Raw genomic sequence first — 20,744 nt, 5'->3', positions numbered from 1 at the left:
TTGGATTTATACCCCGCCCTTCACTACCTGAAGGACTCTCAGAGCGGCTTACAAACTCCTTTCCCTTCCCCTCCCCACAACAGGCACCCCGTGAGGTCGGTGGGGCTGAGAGAGCTCTTTCGAGGACTACTCGCGAAAGAACAGCTCGGAGAGAACTTTGACTGGACCAAGGTCACACCAGCCACTGCATGTGGAGGCGTGGGGAATCGAACCCGGTTCCCCCAGATCAGAGTCCGCCCTCCTAACCACTACGGCAAACTGGCTCTGAGATTGGTGTTAGCTCTGCAGGTGATGTGGTGTGATGTAAAAGTACCCCAAGATAATTACAGAGGTGAACTCGTATGTAGTGTACAATGCAGGACTCTTTTTGTAGCAGGAACTCCTTTGCATATTAGGCGACACACCCCTAATGTAGCCAATCCTCCAAGAGTTTACAGAGCTCTTCTTACAGAAGAAGAAAAGATTGGATTTATATCCCGCCCTTCACTACCCAAGGGAGTCTCCGAGCCGCTTACAAACTCCTTTCCCTTCCCCTCTCCACAACAGACACCCTGGGAGGCAGGTGGGGCTGAGAGAGCTCTGACAGAAACTGCTCTTTTTCAAGAACAGCTCTTATCAGAACTACGGCTTGCCCAAGGTCATCCAGCAGGTGCAAGTGGAGGAGTGGGGAATTAAACCCAGTTCCCCCAGATTAGAGTCCATGCCTTTAACCACTACACCAAACTGGCTCTCTACAGGGGCTACTGTAAGCTCTTGGAGGATTGGCTGCATTAGGGGTGTGTCGCCTAATATGCAAAGGAGCTCCTGCTACAAAAAGAGCCCTGGGTGCGATACAGTCAGCCGTCTGAAGTGACTATTTCCTCCAGAGGAACTTATCTCTGTCGTCTGGAGCAATTTTGGGAGAACTCCGGCTTTCACCCGGAGATCGGCAACCGTAGAAGTCAGGGAACTCTGCTGATGCTGCCGTAGTGCTGACGGGACGAGCGGGCAATAGTGCTGGACCTGTGCAGAGGCACTGGTCCCCTGCCAGTCTCTTGCTTGGGTTCTCCAACCAGGCAGCCTCTTTCAATGCCCACCAATGGGCAGCCCCAAGAAGACCTCTATAGAATGACACACACACCCCAGTCACCCCTTCACTGCACTCACCGTCTTCTTGTTCTCATATTCCCTCCACACAGTGGACACCCTGCTCTGCTCCTGCAGGGAGAAAGGACACAATCAGTGCTTGCGAAAACCCCACCGGCCCTGGGTGCCCCAGGAAACACCCCAGCTGTTAGCGTCAGTCGGCCCCTTTTACAGGCTTCAGTGTTCTTTTGTCTACATCCCATGTTGGATTAAACCGCTTATTAAATCATTGCCACGAACAGGGCTATTTTGGGGCAGGAACGCACAGGAACGGCGTTCCGGCTGGCTCCCGAGTTGGCCACGCCCAGCAGGAACTCATTAGCATAATAGGCCACACCCAATAGCAGAAATCCATTAGGATTGGCTTCATTAGGGGTGTGTGGCCTAACATGCAAAGGAGTTCCTGCTACAAAAAAAGGCCCTGGGTTTTGACAACAAACAAGGTAAACAGAATAAGGAGCAAAAGGTGGGTGTGGCTGGATGACCACACTTCTGGTAACATGGGGGTGCGTCCTAATGTGCTAATGAGCTGTGCTGGCAGGGGTGTGGCCTAATATGCTAATGGATTTCTGGTGTTGGGTGTGGCCTATTATGCTAATGAGTTCCTGCTGGGCTTTTTCTACAAAAAGAGCCCTGGTTGTGTGATTAATAGATTGGAGCTGAACTATGAAAAACCAAAGCTATTGGTCTATCCCTATTCCTGGAAATTATATAAGTGGACTATTCATGGCAATAAATTCGAACAGGTCAGGCACTTCAAATACTTGGGCGTCTACTTTCATTCCAGTGCCACTTGGACCCATCGCCGCGGAATGGCTATTAATGTAGCTAAAGCTAAAGTCAGTGCTGCAACAATCGCCCGATTTTATTTTTCCGACTGTGGAGACCAATATGTGCCAGCTGCACTCAAAGCTTTTAATGCTAAAACTGGAGCTCGAGTATTGTATGGAGTACCCCTCTGGATAGATGCAGTTGACCCTTCAGTGGAACGTGTCCATTCTGTTGTTGTTGTTCAGTCGCACAGTCGAGTCCGACTCTTTGCGTCCCCATGGACCAGATCATGCCAGGCCCTCCTGTCTTCTGCCGTCCTCTGAAGTTGGCTCAATTTCATGTTCGTTGCATCGATGACACTGTCTAACCATCTCATCCTTTGCCGTCCCCGTCTTCTTTGACCTTCAATCTTTCCCAGAGTCCATTCTACCTTCTTGCGAAAGATCATGGGGGGGTACCCATGTGTGTTCCATGTGCTGCTTTATGTTTGGAGTGCGGACAGAATTTGATGGCTACTAAGGCATGGATCCACACCATTACATGTTGGCTGCAACTCCACTTCAACTCTGACCCCTCTAGTTATCTGTATCAATTACTTTCTGAATCGGCCAATCCTAGCTGGCTCTCTCACATCGAAGCCAAAATATGCTCCTTGAATTTACCCTTAGAATCTCTATCCTTGCTTGCTGAGCCTGAGGCTTTTTAAAACATAAAATCTAGTTTATTGGGCGCAGAGTTGCAAACTCTTTATAGCTTGGCCAACAGAACCTGTTTTAGGGATTGTTCCAAATGCAAATCTTCTACCTGTATCTTAGTGCTATGGCTATACGTTCCGATAAGTAACCACTAGGTTTCTCTGCTTTTATGCTGTTTTCCTGCGCCGCAGCTCTAATTTTACCCTATATGGATTTGTATTTGCCGATCTATATTTAATCTGATCTCCTATTGTATGTGTATACGTATGCCAATAAAGGCTTGTCAAATGTAAAAAACAGGCTTCAGTGGAGCAAACAAGGCAACCAAGCATTGCTTCCCAGAATCCTTTGCAGCGTTGCAAGGCATCCTGGGAGTGTGTCTTGGCTTCCCAGAGCAATGGTGAAGAAGAAGAAGAGTTGGATTTATATAGCTCAAACAGTTAGATTCAAGCCAAGGAGGAGGAGGAGGAGAAAGAAGAAGAGGAAGAAGAGGAAGAAGAGGAAGAAGAGGAAGAAGAGGAAGAAGAGGAAGAAGCGGAAGAAGGAAGAAGAGGAAGAAGAGGAAGAAGAGGAAGAAGAGTAGGATTTATATAGCTCAAACAGATTCAAGCCCAGGAGGAGGAGGAGGAGAAAGAAGAAGAAGAAGAAGTTGGATTTATATAGCTCAAGCAGTTAGATTCAAGCCCAGGAGGAGGAGGAGGAGAAGAAGAAGAAGAGTTGGATTTATATCCCACCCTACCCTTGGAGTCTCAGAGCAGCTTACAACCCCCTTCCCTTCCTCTCCCCACAACAAACACCCTGTGAGGTAGGTGGGGCTGAGAGCTCTTTCGAGGACTGCTTGTGAGAGAACAGCTCTGAGAGAACTTGTGACTGACCCAGGGTCACACCAGCAGCTGCATGTGGAGGCGTGGAGAATCAAACCTGGTTCTCCCAGATTAGAGTCCTGTTGCTCTTAACCGTTACACCAAACTGGCTCTCAACTGCAGACCCTCTAAAACTACGTAGCTCAAAGACCACCACATATTCATCATCATAACAACACTGCAGGGTAGGCCACTATCCCTCTCCCTGCATTGCGGTTGTAGGATGACCTACTGTTTTCTGTACAGGTGCATTTATAGCAGAATGGTAACTATACTGATCTAGTACTGGTGGCAAGATTCCCCGGCCCAGTTTTGCTGCATAGTTGATCTTTATATTTTAATGCTTTTTAAAAAAACATGTTTTAACCTAGCAGTTCCTCGCAGAGAACCTACGACTCCAGACAGGCTACCATTATTAGCAATTATTATCAATTCTGATTAATTAATAAACTGTCAATTCTCCATCTGACGACATACAGAGAGTGTGTGACGTTTCCTTTCTCTCCCCTCTCAGTTTATACACAAGCTGTCCTGACCTGGATAGCCCAGGCAGGTTCGATCCCATTAGATTCTGGAAGCTAAGCAGGCCTGACCCTGGAAAGTAATTGGAAGGGATACCTCCAAGGAATAACAGTGTTCGGGACACAGGGGCAGGCAATATCAAGCCACCTCTCTGGAACATCCAAACCCCACTATTCGTTGCCAGAAATCGCCATGACTTCCAAGCATGCAAGCATGCATGCGCATGCACGCACACACAGAATACCTCCAAAAAAGATCTGTACACAAACTGTTCTTTGCCATTTGTGTCAATGTGGGAAGGGGCGACTGCAAATTTCTTGGCAACCCTTTTAGAAAGAAAGTCCCATTCACGTGAATGCAAACGGACCGTCTTGTTCTGATAGGTGTGGGGCAACTTGGCCATCAGGGCTCCCAGCTCCTTGAGTTTCTGTCGTGCGGCTCTGACTTCGTGGTACAGCTCCTTGTACTCAGCGTATTGATCCTTGAAAACCGCTTTGTATTTCTCCTGTTCGGTTAGGCTTCTGATTGCCGGATACTTCCTACACAGTAGGGAAGAGGGGAGGGAGGAAAATAATGGGGCCATTAGGAGAGGGGACCCACGGGGGACCTGCAGCCAGGGAGGGAACCGTCCTCCAGTCAGGGACTCGATTTCAAAGCCCGTTCCTATTTTGTTCCAAGACACTGAAAGGCTGGACAACACATCCAATTACCATGTCAGATTACACAGGGAAGCCATTGAAATTCATAAATATAAACACAATTTCAACAGGAAAGAAGAGAGTTTAAAAATAAATAGGGCATGGTTTCCTGTCCTGAAAAACACAAAAAGCTCTACATCTGACAATAGCACTACAGATAAGATTAGAATCCACATGCAAAAAAACCTCCTCAGGAAACAGGAAACCTCCTCAGGAAACAATCCATATACCAAAGAAGCTCCTCCATTAGCATGTTCACAGACTGGGGTAGTCCTACAAGATGATGACTCAGCCCTACCCCACTTTCCTGAGTAGATATAAATTACCTGCCTACCATTTTCCTTCTCACCTTGACACAGAGAGTACTCTGTCTTTCTGTGTTATACCTCTGAGGATGCCAGTCACAGCTACTGGTGAAACGTCAGGTCCTACAATGCCAAGACCACGGCCATACAACCCGGAAAATCTACAACAGCCCGTTTCTATTTATTTATTAAAATACTTATACCACACTTTGCTCCCTACTAAGGGCCAAAGGTGGCCAGCAACATTCTCCCCTCCCCCAACATTCTCCCCTCCCCCACTGTATCATCACAACAACCCCGTAAGGTAGGTTAGGCCAAGTTGAAAGCTGCTCGCTCAAGGCCACTCAACGAGCTTCCATAGCAAAGCGGAGATTCAAACCTGCGTCTCCCGGATACTAGGCCAACATGCTAACCATTGGGCCTTGCTAACCCAGCTGAACATCCAAAGCCGAACCGGACAAAGAGGAGTAAGCTAAGCATGTGGAAAAGCCCATATAATTGACATGTGGAATTAACTGTTGCAAGGCCAGGTAATGGCCATGGAAGAGGAGACATCAATTCAAGGGGACAGCTAAATGCAACATCATGTAAACAGAGATGGGTTAGCTGTCAATTGTTTGCTTAGCTAAACAAAGAATCCATATTATCTTGAAATCTGATTCTGGTAAGACCCTGGTCTGATCCTGCAAGGAAACTCTTCTGTTCGTGGAAGTCCTTAGTGCCCTTTACAGCTTTACTATTCCAAACTATGCAAACAGCTCTTTTGGCTGGCTGATATTCGCGTACCCCAAAAGAGCAATGTCTCTGCATTTGTGGCTTGCCAGAGGTGGAGGACCTTCCTCACTACATGCTTTACTGTCCTCTTTACAGCACTCCAAGAGATAATTTTTTAGCAGGAGAAGATTGTGTTCTTGCTTTCAGGTAATGATGCTTATCTATCCTATAGCAGTTCCGGTCACATGAGCCGGATGATCCACCACTGAAGGGCGGAAAATCAGAGCCGGAGCAAAAAGAACCGCGGGAGCAAGATCCGATGTGCCCCTGCGGCTCCGTGCTCCGTGCCCCGGCACCCGATCACACGGTGTGCAGAAAACTGGCAGTAACGCGGTTGTACGCATGTGTGGGATGGGGAACGGTGCCGGCTGCGACGGCCTACCGGCGCTTCCCCAACCAGACGCCTTCCGTTGGCCCGCATCATCCGGTAGGTACTGCTGTTTTGCAAGTACCTTTTTGATGCGCGTTTGTGGGCCGAAGAGACGGATCGGGGACGGGTGCGCGCCGCTTCCCAGATGTTGCGGTGTAATCACGCCCGCTTGATGCGCCCCCGATCCGTCCCTCTTACGGATCAAATCCTCCCGTGTGACCGGGGGCCCTGTTTGCTTTAGCAGCATCTAAGATTAGATCTAAGGGGCAGGCTACCGGATGGTGATTAAACCTGCTCTATCTTTCTTTTAGTAGTTAATTTAAACCCGTATATTAACGGTGCTTTTTAACTCTTTATGATTGCTTCGCTGTATTCTGTATTTTGTAATGGCCAATGGCTTAATACAATAAACCACTTAATGGAAGTCCTTTGTAAAAAGGGCCCGGCCTCTCCTCACCCCCAAACGTGAACCGTTACTCACTCACATAACATAATCCGGGATGACATGCGGTTTTGGGTGGTGGCCCGTTGGGATGCTACAGTTTAGCAGTGCGGGGTCCTCCTCAGCCACCTCTGAAAACTCAACACGCCTGGAGACCTTTCCGGAAGGCTGGATTTCATCCCCTGACACAGCCTTCTTGGCTGGGTGCCGACGGGGTGCCGACGTTTGCTGTGGAAAATAATTGCAAGAGGGAAGTCGATTGGTTGCAGAAGGGGCCGGGGACATCATTTGAGCGGGGGGACCACCCCATCTCCTGATTATCCATTTGGGAAGGACCCCTTCAGATCTCCAGTCACTCCGAGACAGCTTTTACAAAGTGGCAGAGGGGAATGCTGTACAGCAGACCCAGAACCACCAGGGTGTCAGGTAGCCCTATCACAGATCTGGAATGTGGAAGGGTGCACCTCCTTGTGTGTGCTATCTCATGCTTGACCTTGCAGTCTCCAGCTGCACTTTTCTCGGCTGGGAATGTTAATTGTTTTTACGCTTTGCCCGCTTGCTTGTGCCCGCGCACGTGAACTATGATAATTGGCTTATGCTTACAGGGGGTGTTCTGATTTCACTATAAGTCAGAGGCCCTTATAAAGGTAAAGGTTCCCTTGCTCAAAAGCCAGTTGAGTCCGACTCTAGGGTTGCGGTGCTCATCTCGGTTTCAAAGCCAAAGAGCCAGCGCTGTCCAAAGACGTTTCCGTGGTCATGTGGCCGGCATGACTAAACACCAAGGTGCACGGAATGCTGTTACCTTCCCACCGAAGTGGTCCCTATTTATCTACTTGCAATTTCTTGCTTTCGAACTGCTAGGTTGGCAGGAGCTGGAGCTAGAGACGGGAGCTAGAGACGGCAACCCGGGTCTCGAACTGCTGAACTACTGACCTTCCACAGCAGAGGCCCTTATATTGACGGTCATTCTTGACACAATCTGTACCCGTGTCCTTTAATACTGGAAACACTAATAAACAGTTACCTTCTTCTGAAGCTCTGTGTGGTGTAACCTGATTGAGGCGCCTGATACAGGGCCTCCTTTTTATCTAGCTCGGAAATGTGTCCTCTGATTGGTATCAGCGCCTCAGGTTCTCGGATGGAGAAAGACCTTCTCAACATCTCTTCCAACTGGAGACCTTTTGGGGTTGATTTGGGACCTTCTGCACTGCGTCCTCCCCTAAACACATGAATCTGCCTTTTAGCAAGTTGCTCCATTAACCCCGGTATTTACTTTGGCAGGCAGAGGTTCTTCAAGATCGTCTCTTATGTTCTCTTATGTTCTGAAATCCTGGGGATCAAACCTGGGACATCCTACATGCCAAGCTCTACCACTGAACTATGGGGCAGGGCCTTCTGATGGTTACCAGCACTGAGGAAGAAGACGGAGAGATTGGATTTATATCCCACCCTTCACTCGGAGTCTCAGAGTGGCTTACAAACTCCTTTCCCTTCCTCTCCCCACAACAGACGCCCTGTGAGGTAGGTGGGGCTGAGAGAGCTCTTTCGAGAACTGCTCTTGACTATGGCTTGCCTGAGGTCATCCAGCAGCCAGGAGTGGAGGAGTGGGGAATCAATGCCGGTTTTCCCAGATTAGAGTCCGCGTACTAAACCACTACACCAAACTGGCTCTCAGGAGCTTTTGTTGGCAGTGCCTGGGGAGGGCAGAGATTGGGGAGGATGCGATGTCATTTCTGGGTGATGCTTTAAGAATGTCCCTTAAATTCTATGGCAAAGACCACAGAGACATGGGGAAATTCCTAGAGTGTCGCTATAGAGGCCATTTCCCCTCCCACTCCTCAATTACCTGAGGGGCCAATTTGGGCCTGAGGGTGGAGGTTTACCACAATGGCAGGAAAATGGAAAGCTGAGAGCATTTTTGAGCAGAACAGAAGAGAAACGGGATGCCTCACCTTAGGTATGTTTGTCAGTGGTCTACCCTCGTGAGGTACTTCCCTGAGTCTTAACAGAGCTACCCTCTTCCTGGCAGCCTCATGCCTCCACATCTTGAGACAGACGAGGGATCCGGTCAGATAGAGTAACGTGGTGATAAAGAGGAAAGCGATGGCTGCCATTTGACCCCCTTCGACCCGGCACAAAGCCACGATGAGTGGGTTGTTGGCAAAGACGGAGTAGCACAGTCCGCCACGGTTGACGTCGTTGACATAGGCAATGGCAGCTGCCATGTAGAGCAGAAACATGAGGAGGTTGAGACCAAACTCTGTCAAAGGCCACCAGTGGGAGTTGAGGAGGATCGTCCTGTAGTACATGGTCACTCCCAGGCCGAGCAGGATCACTGTCACTAGCCAACTCAGGCTAACCACCACCAACACAAAGGGAGTCATTGGGCCGTAGTAGTTGTACCCGTATCCTCCTCCGGTGAGGCCGTTGTAGGGAAGATTACCACCCCATAGTTGAGACCACTGGTAGTCCTTCTGGATGTAAGCAGCCGTGCAAGCAAAAACCATGCCCCCTAAGATGAGTTCCAGGCCTCCCATCAACCGAAGCAGGCCTGGCCATGATTTCATGTATGAATATTTATAGTCGTAGGCCTCTAGCTTCTCCTTATAGCTTGGTGGGCCTGTTGACAGGTCACCATAGCTTGGGTCTGGCAATGTCTTCTCGTACCCCGATGGACCGGTGGAGGCTGACGGTGGCTTTTTAAAATCACTGCCATCTTCAACATTTGAGATCTCTTCTCTGTCAGAGATGATCCTCTGGGGACGGTCAAAAAAGGGAGATAACGGCAGAGAAGTCTTCTCACCTTCCGGAGAGTAGCTCACAGAAGACGGCTCCGACCAAGGCTTCCTCCAACATTTGTGGAAAAAGGTCTTCCAAGATGGTGGAATGAACCGCCGGATGGGTTTCAGAGAGGAGGCCTCTGGGTCCTGAGGTAAATTGGTGAAGGCTGATTGGGGACATGGAACAGGCCCATCAGGAGAGGCATGGCGGAGACCCTCTGAGAAGTCGGAATCCCACGAGTCTCCAGAACATTTTGTCCAGGATTGTGTTGGCCAGTTGATGGAACAGAGCAGATCTCCATTGACACCTACGATGGGCCGCCTCTTCTCTCTGCCTGAGGTAATTTGCTCCTCAGAGGCCATTTCCCCAAATGGCTGCCAGACGAAATTGTAATAACTGGCACTATCTATCAGGCATTATGTGAAGAAGACGGAGGGGTACCTAAAGCAAGCAAGTTAAAGTTTAACTGACGACGACAACAACAACATTGCTTTTGGGTTATAGTGGCTCTCAGTGGAACCTTTGGGCTGGGGAAAGACTCGTGGAGGTGAGGGAATTGGCAGAACGATCCCCAGGAGTGCTGCGCAGCTCAATAAAGTCAGCATGGGATAATGGTTATAGTGTCAGACTAGGATCCAGGAGACCTAGGTTCTAATCCCCACCACGCTGTCATGGAAACTCATTGGAAGACTTTGGGCAGTCCCTCTCTCACAACCTAAACCTACTTCACAAGGCTGTTGTGCAAGCCCTATGAGGAAAGGCTGAGGGACTTGGGAAGAGGCGGCTGAGGAGGGACATGGTTGCTCTCTTTAAGTATCGGAAGAAGGGCTGTCCCTTAGAGGAGGGCAAGGGAGCTGTTCCTGTTGGCAGCAGAGGACAGAACTCGCAAGAATGGGTTTAAATTAAGGGCGGGAGGGTACCGGATGGAGCTTAGGAGAAACCCTTTTTACAGTCAGAGTTGTGCAACAGTGGAATCGACTGCCCAGGGAGGTGGTGCGCTCCCCCTCACTGGCAGTCCTTAAGCAGCAGCTGGACAAACATTTGTCAGGGATGCTCTAGGCTGATCCTGCATTGAGCAGGGGGTTGGACTGGATGGCCTCTAGGGACCCTTCCGGCTCTGTGACTCTATGATTCTATGAGACCAATGTTTTATGCTGCTTTGGTAAACGAGTAAGGGTAAACGAGTGGGGTAAAGGAGAGCCATGAGCTAATACAGACGCCTCCACTGGAGAGAGGGCCAGGTCTGCTAGCTCAGAGATTTGGAGTCCCAAAAGATTCTTCTGGACAAGAGATTCCCCTACTGCACAGGGGTCATTTCGTAGAAAAAGAGGTGCAGGAGCTCATTTGCATAACTCATTAGCATAACTTGTTTGCATATGCCACACCCCCTGACATCACCGGAAGTGTGTCTGAAGGCAACACCCACCGCTCAGGCTCCACTGGACTGTTTTGGATTGATTGTTTTGATGACGTATTTATTTTACTTGTTTTTTTTACAGCTGACCAGTCGCAGTAGTTTTCTTTTAGATTTGTAGTCCGCTGACATTTTCGTTGAACCACCTGAAAATCTTGGAGGGGAGGGAGATCTGGAAATTTCAAATGTACTCTGAATGGGGCGGGACTCCAGGGGAAGTGATTTAAAACTTGGTCTTAAAGGTGCCACTGGACTGTTTTGGACCGGGGGGGCCCCCTCTGCAACTTACCTGGCTGCTTCTTGCTCTGACTGAGGGCTGCTGGGAGCAGGGGGTGGGGCTTGTTGCATGTGCCCGCCCCCTGGGCTCTTTACTGCCGGAGCTCCGCTCCTGTGCGCTCCGGCAGGAAATGACCCCTGCTACTGCCTATCTCGTTGCGGCCACCTGAAGGACCGTGTCCGTCTTTCTCACTTGGGGATGCCCCACTGCCAAGAAATGGCTGGATGAAATCTCAGCAATTTCCTCACTGGAGCCAACAGACACTCCTGCCGGGTCGCCAGCTTCCAGGTCGATGGCTCGAGATCTCCTGGAATTACAACTGGTCTCCAGCCAACAAGGAAATGGCTGCTTTAGACAGTGGACTTTATGGCACCGTATCTTGCTGAAGCCCCTTCCCGCCCCAAACCCCGCCCTCCCCAGGCTCAGCTCTGAAAACATTCATGAATTCCACAACCCAGAGCTGGTAGCTCTATCTGAAACCCTCTCCCCAAGCTTCGGTAAGAATTGCTCTGATTGAACAGAAGCGTTTCTGAGCTGAAGAGTTATTTTAAAGTTCAGAAGCTCTTTATCTGTGGAAGGAAGGTGTTCAGAAACAGAGAAATCTTTTAAGTAAGCTGCTGTAGATTTTCCCGGGTTGTGCGGCCGTGGTCTTGACATTGTGGGACCTGACGTTTCGCCACTGGCTGTGACTGGCATCCTCAGAGGTATAACACAGAAAGACGGAATCCTCTCTGTGTTGAGGTGGGACCTGACGTTTCGCCAGTAGCTGTGACTGGCATCCTCAGAGGTATAACACAGAAAGACGGAATACTCTCTGTGTCGAGGTGAGAAGAAAAATGGTAGGCCGGTAATTTATATCTACTCAGGAAGGTGGGGTAGGGCTGAGTCACAGTCTGGGGAACTCCTACAATATAATGACTCAGCCCTACCCCACCTTCCTGAGTAGATATAAATTACCGGCCTACCATTTTTCTTCTCACCTCGACACAGAGAGTATTCCGTCTTTCTGTGTTATACCTCTGAGGATGCCAGTCACAGCTACTGGCGAAACGTCAGGTCCCACAATGCCAAGACTACGGCCACACAACCCGGGAAATCTACAGCTGCTAATGAGCTCTGGCCGTGAAAGCCTTCAACAACATATCTTTTAAGTTAGTCCCTTGAAGCCTTGATCCCAGGCTGAACAACTAATTTATATCACAATCATAAATAATATCCTATATGAACCTGCGTATCAGTAAATGATCATTGTAGGAACACCTCCACCAGTTAGGTAGATGATTACCAGAGACGGGTCCTTTCTCGCGGTTGCACCTCAACTGCAGAAGGTTGCCTTTACCGTACCGTAAGCGCAGGGCAGAGTTCGTCCTCTTTCCCAAGTCTTTCAAGCCTAAATTGGCATTAGTTGCCAATTGGCCAGGTCAGAAAAAGCCCTGTATTAAAGGTTTAATATGCAGAAATGGGCAGTTGAAGCTTTTCATAGCATGGAGCTAAACAGCATCAACCTGCTGCAATTTCTGCAGATCAAATTGATATTGAAGGGATAGCTAGCAGGACTGGATTAAAAAGTTGGCAACACGTTATTGGTGTGTGAGTCTGTGCATCTTGTTGGTTTGGTACTGTGTGTCATATTCTTGTCATCTTATCTTCCTGGCACCATAGTTTTCATGATCTGGACTATTTAATTGCTGCTGCTTCATTGTTAAAGTGGTTTATAAAAGCACTGGTTGCATCAGTGCTCACCCCAGCCTCTCTGGAGAGTCTGGTGTAGTGGATAGAAGCGCAGACTCTAATCTGGGAGAACCGGGTTTAATTCCCCACTCTTCCACATGCAGCTGCTGGTGTGACCTTGGGTCTGTCATAAGTTCCTTCAGAGCTGTTCTCTGAAGGGAAGTTTTCTAGAGAGCTCTCTCAGCCCCACCTACCTCATAGGGTGTCTGTTGTGGGGAGGGGAAGGGAAAGGCGTTTGTAAGTTGCTCTGAGACTCCTTCAGGTCATGAAAGGCGGGGTATAAACCCAATTTCCTCTTCTTCTTCTTCTTCTTCTTCTTCTTCTTCTTCTTCTTCTTCTTCTTCTTCTTCTTCGTCTTCGTCTTCGTCTTCGTCTTCGTCTTCTTTTCTGGACAGCCACTTGGTCTCCTAACAAAGTTTTCATACCTGCAGGGCAGAGGCCAGAGCTTTTCTGTGTATCATACGGCGCCTAGCATTTTAAATGGAACTAAATGATTTGACTTGAAGGCAGAGTTGCCAACTTCCAGCTGTGACCTGGAAACCACCTGATTTTGCAGCGGTCCTCCAGACTACATTTTATTCTCACAACAATCCTGTGAGGTAGATTAAGCTGAGTAAGAGAGTGCCTCCAATCCAGGGAGGCCAGCCTCCAGGTGGGGCCTGGGGACCTTCTAGACTGTGGAGATATCAGTTCCCCTGGACAAAATGGCAGCTTTAGTCTATGGCATTATGACCTGAAGGACCTGCTGGATTTCCCTCCCCACACCCTGCCCTCCAGAAGCTTTGCCCCAAATCTCCAGGAATTTTCCAACCCAGAACTCGCAAACTGTACTTAAAGGGATATTAATAACTACTAAGGGGTTCAGTTAGAAGAATAATATTTAGAAGATGTTTCTCGCAAAACTGCCTGCAAATCTAGAGGCTCTCCATTTGGGAGAATCCATTCTGATTTTACTTCCCCTTCCTGCGAATCGGACCCACAATTTATCTTTGCCTCATTTCCCGTTTCTTCTCACCCAACTGTTTTCCCCACGAAGCGCGCGTATTTGCTCTGTCTGCACAAGTTACATGTATAAGTGATACACATTGTTCATATAAATACTGTACAGGTTGCTTATGAAAAGCCCTCCAGCCTGCATACACGATGCAACCAAATCTACGAAACCAACAGTGGAAAGCGGACAACGGAAAGCGCTGGAAAAAACCATAAATGAATCTGGAAAGAAATGAAATAGGAATGCCCTGTTTGCCCTGGTTCCACCCCGAACCCAGCCCCCTGTTACTTTTCATGGTACCTTCAATGGCTTTGTGATCTCCAGCAGACACGGTAAAGGCAGGGGGTCTCGGGGTCTCAACAGGTTTGGCCCACCGGTTCAAAGCCCCAAAGGAAGTCTACAGTTTCCTTCTCGTCATAGTTCAGGGCTGCCTTCAGGGGATACAGGAAGCCCGACGGGCCTCAGCCGCCACAGGCTTTCTGGAAAGCAAAAACAATTCTGCAGTGTCCATAAGGTGTCCAGCTCCAAACCCAATTTGTTATCCGTCTCCGATGTGGTTAATTATTAACCGCTGGCCGGCCAGAACGTTGCCTGGGAGGCACGGACGGAGGAAATGCCACGGCCCCAGGGGGTGTTTGGCTCCCTCAGGGCTAGGCCGGCCGGCCTCCTGAAACTGTCAGATTCCATTGGAGAAACGCAGAGTAAAGCGTTTCAGTGTTCACTCGATTTAGCATCTTTCGGTGTTTTCCTTTATGGAGCTATATGAGCAGGATTCTGTAAGGTGATGCACACTGGGGCAAAAAAAAAAATGCCTAACTTCAAGTATAGGCTAATGCAGGGCTTTTTTTTGTAGAAAAAGCCCAGCAGGAACTAATTAGCATAATAGCTCACACCCAACAGCTGAAACCTATTAGCATATCAGGCCACACCCTGACACCACAGCTCATTAGCATATTAGGCCACAGCCCCGTGTTGCCAGAAGTGTGCTCATCCAGCCACACCCACCTTTTGCTCCTTATTCTGTTGACCTTCTTTGTTGTCCAAACCCAGGGCCTTTTTTTGTAGCAGGAACTCCTTTGCATGTTAGGCCACACACCCCTAATTGTAGCCAATCCTAATGAGTTTCTGCTGTTGGGTGTGGCCTATTATGCTAATGAGTTCCTGCTGGGCGTGGCCAACTCGGGGGCCAGCCGGAACTCCGTTCCTGTGCGTTCCTGCCCAAAAATAGCCCTGGGCTAATGAGGTCTGAGCTTGCTGAGACGGGGGGGGGGAAGACCTTGGGATTGTAGTGGATCACTCAATGACAGTGTCAACCCAATGCGCTGGAGCAGTGAGAAAATACTCCTTTACACAGAGAGTGATTAAAATGTGGAGTTCGCTGCCGGAGGATGTAGTGATGGCCACAAGAATAGACAGTTTTAAAGGATTCACGGAAGAAAGGTCTATCAGTGGCTACGAGCCGTGGTGACTGAGGGGAACCTCCATGTTCAGAGGTAGTCAGCCTCTGAATCCCAGAGCCAGGAGGCAACATCAGGAGAAGGTCTCAGCTTCTACGCCCTGTTGTTTGGACCTCCAGAGGAACTGGTTGGCCCCCGTGTGAGACAGGATGCTGGACTAGAGGGACCCTCACTGGTCTGATCCAGCAGGGCTCTTCTGATGTTCTTATCAGGGAAGGCCTTGGCCTCTCTGCCATGTTGTTGACCCTCCAGAGGAACTGGCTGGGTAGTGAAGGGCGGCGTATAAATCCAATCTTCTTCTTCTTTAGCCCATAAACTAAGGTTGCCTGTTCTGGGCTGGGAAATACCTGGAGATTTGGGGGTTGGAGCCTGGGGAAGGCGGGGCTTGGGGAGGGGAGAGGATTCAGAGGGGTGCAATGCCATACAGTCAACCTTCCGAAGCAGCCATCTCCTTCAGGTGAACTAATTTCCATCGCCTGGAGCTCAGTTGAGATGCCAGGTGATCTTCAGCCATCACCTGAAAGTTGGTAACCCTACCCATAACACCTCAGAATAGGAGTTAGTGGTGAAGAGCAGATATGCAGAATCGGGCCAGTCTAGTACACCATTCTGTTTTCAAGTGGCCAGTAAGACACCACAGCCCACAGTCCCACATGCCCAGTCCTCACCTGCTCGCTGCTGGTCAGAGACCTTCAGGGTTCCCTCTAAGCTGAGTTAGTGTGCACTAGCTCACAGTTTTTTAGCCTCCGTCTGACACATTTTCGTCTTTGCTCAGGAAGGAGGGCTCCAGAGCAAACTAATTTATGCAGGAGCCAAGTCGTTTGCTCACAACTTGAATGCCAGTCGCTCACAAAGCAGAATTTTTGCTCACAAGACCCCACAACTTAGAGGGAACAACTTAGAGGGTCAGAGGTTCTGACCATAGCAAACCATATATTGTTGTTGTTGTTCAGTCGCACAGTCGAGTCCGACTCTTTGCGACCCCATGGACCAGATCCCGCCAGGCCTTCCTGTCTTCCGCCGTCCTCTGAAGTTGGCTCAATTTCATGTTCGTTGCCTCTATGACACTGTCTAACCATCTCATCCTTTGCCGTCCCCATCTTCTTTGACCTTCAATCTTTCCCAGCATCAGGGTCTTCTCCAGGGAGTGCTCCCTTCTCATTGGGCGGCCAAAGTATTTGAGCTTCAGTTTCATTATCTGGCCTTCCAGGGAACAGTCAGGGTTGATTTCTTGTAGGATGGACTGATTCGATCTTCTTGCAGTCCAAGGGACTCTCAAGAGTCTTCTCTGGCACCATAGTTCAAAAGAATCTATTCTTCGGCGCTCGGCCTTCCTTATAGTCCACCTCTCGCAGCCATACATGACTACTGGGAATACCATTGCTTTGACCATGCGGACTTTTGTTGGCAGGGTGATGTCTCTACGTTTTATCATGCTGTTTAGGTTCGCCATCGCTTTCCTCCCAAGGAGCAGGCGTCTTTTAATTTCATGGCTGCTGTCACTGTCTGCGGATATATATATGGAGGATATATTATCCTCCATAAATTGACCGAACCCTTTTTTCAGTCCACCTAAGCCAGCAGCCACCCTGACCTGGATAACCGAGGCTAGCCCAATCTCGACAGATCTTGGAAGCTAAGTACAGTCAGCCCTGGTTAGTATTTGGATGGGAGACAGACAAGGAAGTCCAGGGTTTCGTCTCAGAGGCAGGAAGTGGCAGATCACCTCTGAACCTCTCTTGCCTCGAAAACCCTGTGAGATTGTCATAAGACAGCTGCAACTTGACGGCCCTTTCCACCGCCACCAGCCCAGCGGCTATGACCACATCTAGTGGCAGTGAGTTCCACAAGTCAACTACCCACTGTGTGAAGAAGTACTACCTTTTGTTTGTTTTGAATCGGCTGCCAGATCCATTTCCCTTGTGTATGTGGGCCACGGCCAGCTTCCTCCCACAGTTCTCTGTTAACACTTAAGCAGAGCCCAAAAAGGCTCCATGTCCTACCCCCCCCCCGCCCTCAAATTCCCTCTCCTGTTCTCTGTCTTCATATACATAGGAAGAGGCGACTCTTGCATCTCTTGCTCACTAGATGGCAGCAGAGAGCCACCAAATGGCTGCTTTGGGTTCATTTCCACAGCTGCAAATGCCAGTGGTAAGGACTAAAGTACCTGTTTTCTGTTTCTTTGTGCCACTTTTTTTTGGTGTGTGGTTAAATTTAACACCATTTCCAGGGGAGTTTTGAGTGTGTGGTTGTGTGTGTCAATTACATACCGATGATGCAGACAACAGAAATAGCCTAAAAATTGGCAGCAAAAGGGCACAGCAGAAATAAAAGGAACCGAAGATGCCAGAAATTAAACATGCTCCCAATAACATGAAATCGAAAAAGTGTTTTGGTTTTTATTTTAAAAAAGGCACATCCACACATGCCTCTGGGAGCCTTGAGCCCCATCTCAATCAACTAGTTTAATTTAGTAAAGGTAAAGGTTCCCTCGCTCGAAAGCCAGTCGAATCCGACTCGAGGGTTGTGGTGCTCATCTCCATTTCCAAGCCGAAGAGCCAGCGCTGTCCAAAGACATTTCCATGGTCACGTGGCCGGCATGACTAGACGCCGAGGCGCACGGAACGCTGTTACCTTCCCACCGAAGCGGTACCTATTTATCTACTTGCAATTTCTTGCTTTCAAACTGCTAGGTTGGCAGGAGCTGGAACCAGAGACGGGAGCTCACTCTGTCATACGGCACTCAGGTCTCGAACTGCTGAACTACCGACCTTCCAGCCTGCAGTTCAGCATCTTAACCACTGAGCCACTGCAGCGTTCCGAGTTTAATTTACAAACACTTAAAATCTTTTTGGGGGGGGAAGCTCAAAGCACCTTTACAGTGATAAGAAGTAGAAACAGGTCCCTTAAGCTGATGATAAACCATTGGTGTTCAACGTTTCCCACAACAGGGACACACCTTCAGTGTCCAGGTGGCAGCCTAGGACCTTCTGACCTGAAAGAACACAGCAGGAAGTCATGAGACAGGAAGAGGAGGAGCTAAAGTTATGATGACCTCACTTTTGGGCAGGGGGCACGTGCTTGCGGTGCCTCAGAGGGCCCACTGGTGGGATTGGGGGAGGGGAAAGAAGGCGAGGAAAAGTTTTTGTGTTGTTGTTGGTGGATCTTGCTCTCTGTGTATGCCCACGTATGAGCAGGTCTTCCTTAAAAAGCAGCCAAAAATGGTGTCTCAAGAGCAGCTCACAATCCACCTAAATGTCCCGAACCATGGGTTAGAGACCACTGACCTATAACATCATCCAAAACCATTCTGCTTCCTCCAAGGATACTCCACCTGGCTGGCTCTCCCTCCTTTCTTATTCTTCATCTTCCTTGAATCATATTTAGCATTTACATATGTCAAGCCCTTCAGGTATGTTCCTTCAGTAATCCTACAAAAGCCTCCTGAGGTAGGCAGGAATTCTTGAGGGGGATCCTGAAAAGGCTGTCCATTTTACTGGTGAGGGCACTTTCCTTCAGCCCAAGGAGCCTTTTCCTTGTGCGAGAGATGTACCACACCACTAGGGGAACACACACACAGGTCAACTCACTATCTTTATATTGTAGCACCAGTTTGGTGTAGTGGCTAAGAGTGGCGGACTCTGATCTGGAGAACCAGTTTGATCCCCAACTCCTCCACATGCAGCCAGCTGGATGACCTTGGGTCAGCCACAGTTCTCTCAGAGCTTTCTCAGCCCCACCTACCTCACAGAGTGTCTGTTGTGGGGAGAGGAAGAGACAGAAATTGTAAGTTGGTCTGAGACTCTGAGTGAGGGGCAGAGTATAAATCCAATCCCTTCTCTTCTCTAGAGTGGCTGGGAGCAGAAACAGAGGCAGTAGCTATCGTTATTTTTATTTCTGAGATGTTGGGTTGTTTTTCATTATCTTTCTAATTTTCTCCTGTAAAAGCAGGTGAAAGTAGCAGAGAAATATTTCAATGCGAAAACCCAGACTTACTTGCCTTAATGAGTTGGTGGCAGCGGTGGGATCACAACCAGACTCTTGAATTGTAGGTTGAGGCTCCTAAACTACCCTGATGTCCCAAAATGGTCTTTAAGCAGAATGAAACAGGGCTAAACTCCAGGCCCTCTCCCCCAAACCACCTTTATGTCACTTTAAGTTATTTTTAACCTTCTTCAGAAGAAATTAAATTATTTTAACCTGCAGGCTGCACTGTGAAATATGGTTGGTCTAAATAAAGGCACGGGGCATTTATCATGAGGCATTCCGTTATTCCTCTGCTCTCAGCTGCTCCTCAAGAGAATAAAACATGCACAACCCCCCCTGAGCACAGCCCATAGCTGTCCCACAACTAGGAAGGGAAGCCCAAAGGACACAGAAAAAAAGAGAGAGAAAGAGACAATTCATTCAGAGTATTTTATGACATCGGTTCTAATTCTGCATATGTTAGCAGTGTACATAAAACACTGTGGAGAAAATTCAATATTCCTAAGAAGAAATACTAAGTATTTGAGTCTGGCCACACTCCCCCTAACACCCCCCCCCAATGCTGTTTGCTGCTGCACAAGGAAGGAAGGAAGGAAGGAAGGAAGGAAGGAAGGAAGGAAGGAAGGGAGGGAGGGAGGAAGGAAGGAAGGAAGGAAGGAAGGAAGGAAGGAAGGAAGGAAGGAAGGAAGGAGGAAAATTGAGGCACAGTGAAAGGAAGGAGGGAAGAGAGGAGGAAAATTGGGAAGAAAGGATGACATCTAAAAATATTTGAAAGGCAAGGAAGGGAAAGAAGCTTGGTGTCTTCACTCTGCCCATGCTCACCTTGGATGTAATGTTTCTTAACAGTGACAATGCATATCATCCTATTACCCCGCTCAGCTAACAGTGGCATTTCCTCAGATGCAAGAGTCTCTTTCAGCAGAGAAAGCTTTCTTGAATGGGAGGGAGGGGCTGCTGTTAACTGAGTGGAGTGGCCGAATCTTGAACATGTTTAACCACATTTGAGAGCATTTGGAGCACTTTGCACAGATCCCTTTCTTGCAATCTCTACTCCAGATGCTTCCAAAAGTTCTCTTCCCGATTTCTCTCCGCTTTTTCATCCCAAATTCTGTGGTTTTCTTTCCTGAGGCGGAACCAATTCATTTGAAACTCTCTACTGTCCCCCATCCTTTTGGGATGAATTTTGTAGAGCTCTGTGCTGACCTTTTCAGCTCATTGGGTGTGTCAGTCATCTCACTATGTCACTGCTGCGGATTGATAACACACTGCAAAAAAAAAAAAAGTAAAGGTAACCTTGATGCGATTGTACCAAGGGTCACATCAAGATCCTTGTTGAGTGATGTTTTTACCAATGCATTAAAGTGCATGTGCGCATCAGTGAATCACTGTGCAAAAAAAAAAAATCTTGATGTGAGCATATGTATCATTACATCAAGCATGGATTTTTTTTGCAGTGTTTGACACACACAAACGTGTGTGTTAGTACACAGATGGGCATGAAGAGAACAGTGAACTGGCCCTTGCATACACCAATTCTA

The 20,744-nt window shown here is 48.6% G+C and overlaps 1 protein-coding gene across 1 annotated transcript in view; it reads right to left on the bottom strand.

Annotated features, from left to right (window-relative positions):
- The window catches only part of OCEL1 (occludin/ELL domain containing 1), a 24,375-nt gene extending 4,307 nt beyond the window's left edge, over positions 1–20,068 (bottom strand). The window contains exons 1-7 of the mRNA XM_015406804.1: positions 20,029–20,068; positions 18,179–18,214; positions 12,323–12,427; positions 8,581–9,512; positions 6,609–6,793; positions 4,221–4,515; positions 1,147–1,197 (exon numbers count right to left, since the gene is read on the bottom strand). Of these exons, the coding sequence (XP_015262290.1) occupies positions 1,147–1,197; positions 4,221–4,515; positions 6,609–6,793; positions 8,581–9,512; positions 12,323–12,427; positions 18,179–18,214; positions 20,029–20,068 (1,644 nt within the window). The remainder of the gene's footprint in view (positions 1–1,146; positions 1,198–4,220; positions 4,516–6,608; positions 6,794–8,580; positions 9,513–12,322; positions 12,428–18,178; positions 18,215–20,028) is intronic.
- Between the last annotated feature and the right edge of the window lie 676 nt (positions 20,069–20,744).

Source organism: Gekko japonicus, unplaced genomic scaffold (assembly GCF_001447785.1).
Source record: "Gekko japonicus isolate JY-2015 unplaced genomic scaffold, Gekko_japonicus_V1.1 scaffold2000, whole genome shotgun sequence".
In the NCBI taxonomy this organism is placed as follows: domain Eukaryota; kingdom Metazoa; phylum Chordata; class Lepidosauria; order Squamata; family Gekkonidae; genus Gekko; species Gekko japonicus.
This window is presented reverse-complemented; position numbering and strand designations above follow the sequence as displayed.